General features: G+C 44.3%; 1 protein-coding gene across 1 annotated transcript; it reads right to left on the bottom strand.

Moving 5' to 3' along the window:
* Positions 1–241: 241 nt before the first annotated feature.
* LOC143112138 (transcription factor HES-7-like) lies at positions 242–1,214 on the bottom strand. Its single transcript, XM_076274390.1, has 3 exons — positions 1,170–1,214; positions 854–949; positions 242–739 (listed from the first exon to the last, which is right to left on the bottom strand). The coding sequence occupies exons 1-3, from the start codon at positions 1,212–1,214 to the stop codon at positions 242–244; spliced, it is 639 nt and encodes a 212-aa protein (XP_076130505.1).
* Between the last annotated feature and the right edge of the window lie 3,667 nt (positions 1,215–4,881).

A 4,881-nucleotide genomic window follows, 5' to 3' on the forward strand; every position in this document is an offset into this window, starting at 1 on the left:
ACAATGTGCAAAATGCTGTCACAACAAATGTGACTCCAAGCTTCAAATTCAAACTGTGATATACACATACATGACATGTGAATCATACATATATTTACACAGAGGAATGTTGTGTCAGCCACAAGCAGGCCAGTGGGCTCTGAATTTGACCATCAGAAGTCTTTTCCCCTCTTTCTCTTTCCATGCATCTGTCCATCAACTAGAGAAGAGTGGTTGCCAGGCTACAGGCGTGATTGACTGCTTAAGGCCATGGCCTCCACATGGGCTGGGCTGGTGGCAAGAGTTGCCGGGGACAACAGCCTCCCTTCCCAATCCGTGTGTAGCCTGCTGTGATGGAGCTGGAAGCTTGTGTATATGGTTGGACATGCGAGTTTGGGGTCAGCAGGCGTCTGTGGGAGGGGGAGACCGTGGACATGGAGGGAGGTGATCTGGGATTCCACAACGCAGCTTTTAAAGTTGAGCTTTTGGGGCTCAGTGACTTGGAGGTGGTGGCTGGAGAAAGGGGTGACTGGACGTCCTGTTTCAGAGGAGGATGATGATGATGATGCTGGTGGACAGCAACCATGTCCAGTCTTGATGACAGCACCAGCTTCTGATTTGAGGCCAGTTCTGTTGTCTGGAGGAACTCAGAGGCTCTTTTCAGGCAGGTGGAGAAGCCATTGTGGGAGTTGTTGCTGTCACTGTTGCTCCTCAGAAAAGCTACAGTGTGTTCCAGAATCTCTGCTTTCTCAGTTCTTTTCTAGAGAGAGAGAGGGAAAGAGAGAAAAGATGTTTAAATCAAGATTCCTTTAGAATTTTAGTTGTTACTTTACAAATCCCAGATTCAAAAAGAGATCAGGAGGTGCCTTCATACCTGGTTCTTACGGTCTTGCATCAGCATCTTACTGAGTGTTTCTAGGCAACGGTTTATCCTTTCCCGCCTCCTCCTCTCAACTTGAGGCTTCAGGAGCTGGAGGTCAAAAGAAACCATGAGGTCCAGATTCACAGGAGTGACCAGCAACAACAGTTCAACACATGTATCTACATGTTCAGTAGTTTACAGGAAACTGTCACCGGCCCAATATGACATTTTACATGAACTTTTCTCAAAATCAGTACTAACACTGACAAAGTCTACAATAAAACAACAGTATAGTAATGGGATGTCACTGTGGGAATTCTGGCCTTACCTTGCGGTCTATTTTGACGTGGTGAACAGCAGGCTGCAGCTTCATGTTTGCAGGTTCCGCTGTCCTAATCCTTAAACCGTGGATTGCAAGTGTAGAATTCAAATGAAGGAAGTCTAGGTGCTGACGGGGACGGTCCGCAGGAGTGTCTTCCCAGGAGATTTCGACAGTTCTAACCTACCTTCCATACAGCAGGCTATATAAACCCCAAGCCTCACAAACCACGCCTCTACTGCTGCTGGCCAATCGCAGGGCTTTCTACAGCCTTCTAGTGAGCACGAGCCTTTGAGCCAGGAACGTAGGTGTGAAGCGCCTGACGCGTGTCTGCAGTGCTGGAGGTGTGACGTGAAAGACGGAAGATTCCGAGTCATTTTCACCTTCAATATTCACTTCAGTTTAAAACACCACAAAATGTCATTTCATAATACAGTATAAAAACAACTATGACATCAAGAACGATTTGTCGGGCATCGGTAACGAAAACGATTGCCAGCTTTGAAATCTGCTTTCCCTCAGAGTTTCTTTGTCTTTCTTCTTTCTTTGGAAAAGCCCACTTATCCAATCATAATCACCAGTATCCATTAAAACTCAGATTTACCACTCAGCTATTGCATACATAATACATCTTCAGTGGAGTGGCCTTTTCTATATGACTTGTAGGAGTGAATTAATTTTAATTATGAAATAGCTTAATTCAAGCACGCCTACACAGTCGCGGAAATGTATGCAGACACATATTGGTGTGAATAGGCTATGTAACGTGTTACGATGATAAAAATGTACCGAGATCTTCCTTAAGATTGCTTAGGCTCCTCAATAGATTTCTGACACGAGTCGACCTCTTCTCAAAGCAAAGGCGTGTGAGGACACGCGATCACACCTCCAACTACCGTGGGCACGTGAGCATACTGAGTACAAAGCGGCATATTCTTGCCGCGCACAGCTGGAGCATTGAGTTGCGACGGCTCGTGCCCCTCTCAAGGTGTGACACTAATCATTTACGGTTTCTTAATTATTTACAAACTAAATCTGAACATGAGGCACACTTACTCAGACCAGACAATCAGACATCAGAATAACAAATTAGGTGCGCAAAACTCCAACCCCATATTCTGTAATGTAGGCTACACAGTTTAACAAAGGTCTATAATTAACCATCATAATTACAATAATCGAGAACGAGGAGATTGTCAGGCGTAGAAGAGGATAGACGTTGTATGATGTACCACAGTTTTAAACCAATATGGTTTAATTGTGCGCAATTTGGGTTTAATTGTGGAAGAATCCAGACACACGAATATATGTGTCCTGCACCAACCTTGAAGAAGTGGTAAGACAGACAGTTTATCAGGTAATTTTCTTTGGTCTGGGCCTATCAACATTTCTCGTGGGAACATCTCGAGAGAATGTGAATGTGAGAACACGCACACGTTCACACACACACACACACACACACACACACACACACACACACACACACACACACATAAACAAACAAAACAAAACAAAAAACAAAAAACAAACAAACAAACACACGCACGCACGCACACACTACTGCTCACAATGGTCTGTCAATTTACACACATGTGAGAGCGTCTGAGAGCGACGTTTGGTGCGTTTTGCCGTCATTACATCCGCTTCGCAATTGCCTCCGAAGTGTGCTCGTAAATGGCCAGAAATGCGCCAAATGTGTATTATTGCGCTGCCATGGGAATCGAGAGAGGGATCTTTTCCCTGGCTCGAACACCAGTATGCAGCACATGTCAGTGTTGATTCGCTGAACCAGCTTAAACGAGTAGCTCATCTCCATGTCTTTAATAAAGAACACAGTTCCCAAAAAACTTCGTTAAATGCGCTATGGAAGTGGCCTACCATTGATTATTTAACCAATGCTCCATTCTCTGTTCCCGACAGCAAGTCATTTCGAAACAAGTGACTTGTGGTTCATTTTTATTGTTGTTGATGTATCGAAATAAGTGCCTAACATCTCAGGCGCTGGGGACTATTGAGGCCGCGTGCCCTGAGCGACGGGCGAAACCCCACTCATCTCCCCGCATGAACAAGCAATTTAAGAAGAAATCCCTGATATTGGATACATTACATTACATTACATTACATTTGGCTGACGCTTTTTTAGCCAAAGCGACTAACAACATGGTAAACAGTTTAAGTTTTAGAGCAATTCTCAACAATTTTAGGACAATTTAAAAAACATTAGAGTACAGTAAGAATAAGTGCATCAGTGAGTGCTGTTTTTAACAGTTACGTGTCAGTTTAAGACGGCTGGTGAGTGCTAGGATCAGCAATACTTGTTGTAAGTGTTGCTAGAGGAGATGTTCTCTAAAGAGCTGGGTCTTCAGGAGTTTTTTGAAAATGGAGAGGGATGTCCCTGCCCTTATAGGAACTGGCAGTGTGTTCCACCAACGAGGAACAACAGATGAGAAAAGTTTGGATTGGCTTACTTATTGGATACTTCAAACGGATCTCACGACACACGTTCACACCTCTACTTCCGTGGACACGTGCGTGAAGGTCTATCTTTACCAGTGCGCACAGCGGGACGGATCGACACACACACACACACACACACACACACACACACACACACACACACACCGCAGCCTCAAGTGTCTGCCCTGGAGGTGTAAACGCGTGCCATGATGAGCCTCAGCTCTGAAATATGCTCGTGTCGGAAAGTATTGTCCCCACGAAGTCTTACAATAATGAGATACTTAGCTTTTGAAGAGTAGATAGGCCTATAGGCTACTCGCATATACTTCGCTTGTTTTAATTCAGCTGTGCTGCAACTCAAACTCAGCCAGTGAATTTTGAAAAGCCCAGTTTACCTTTTATCTTTACACATTCACCACAGGTAAAACTCGACCAATATTAGCATTTAAGCAACAAAACCACAAGTAGTCATCACTGATACCATTGGGAAAAATTAGGGAAACCATACGAATAACAACTAATGTTTTTGAATTGCTCCCTGCGCCCAAACGGAACGCCCTCTCATTGGCTAGTTGCGACTCCGGGGGCGTATTCACTGACCCTTGAGTTTTCTATAAAGCCAGACTCGGCCAGACTTTACCGATCACAACAGAAGATTTTGAAAACATCAAGGTTCACTGCCTGGATTCTGATAAACTAAAAACACTTTTTTAACCTGTTTGAATTTCATGATCTTTGTTCCGGGCATACAATAATTATGCATACGAACGTGCAGATAGAGTTAAACTGTCAACGCAAACTAGACCGCAAGGTAAGATTCGAATTTCACATCTTTACTAGGCTAATTGTATTATCACTAGGCTACACATAACCTCTGAAAGCATTGTTTTGTGAGAATAAGTAGGCTATCCATTCACAAATGAATATAATTTTAACTTTTTCACCTCCAGCTCCTGAAGCCTCAAGTGGAGAGGAGGAGGCGGGAAAGGATCAACCGTTGCCTAGAAACACTCAGTAAGATGCTGATGCAAGACCGTGAGAACCAGGTATGAAGGCCCCTCCTGGGCCCACTTCCCCGATAACGACGGGGACACGCTCTTAAGAGGGTTTTCTACGATTCATCTTACGATCGTTCGTTTGGTTTTTCCGACTGTTTCCCGAACATGCTAGTAGCGTGAACGCGCGTGCACTGCTCTTAAGATGCTCTTAAGGGGAGCTGTCCACGTTAATAGTTCTGAAATATCCTCTGATTTGACGGTGATGT

Source organism: Alosa pseudoharengus, unplaced genomic scaffold (genome assembly GCF_046254945.1).
Source record: "Alosa pseudoharengus isolate Yale_2024_CS ecotype anadromous, Long Island Sound unplaced genomic scaffold, YU_APseudo_1.1 YU_APseudo_1.1_scf_8, whole genome shotgun sequence".
NCBI lineage: Eukaryota > Metazoa > Chordata > Actinopteri > Clupeiformes > Clupeidae > Alosa > Alosa pseudoharengus.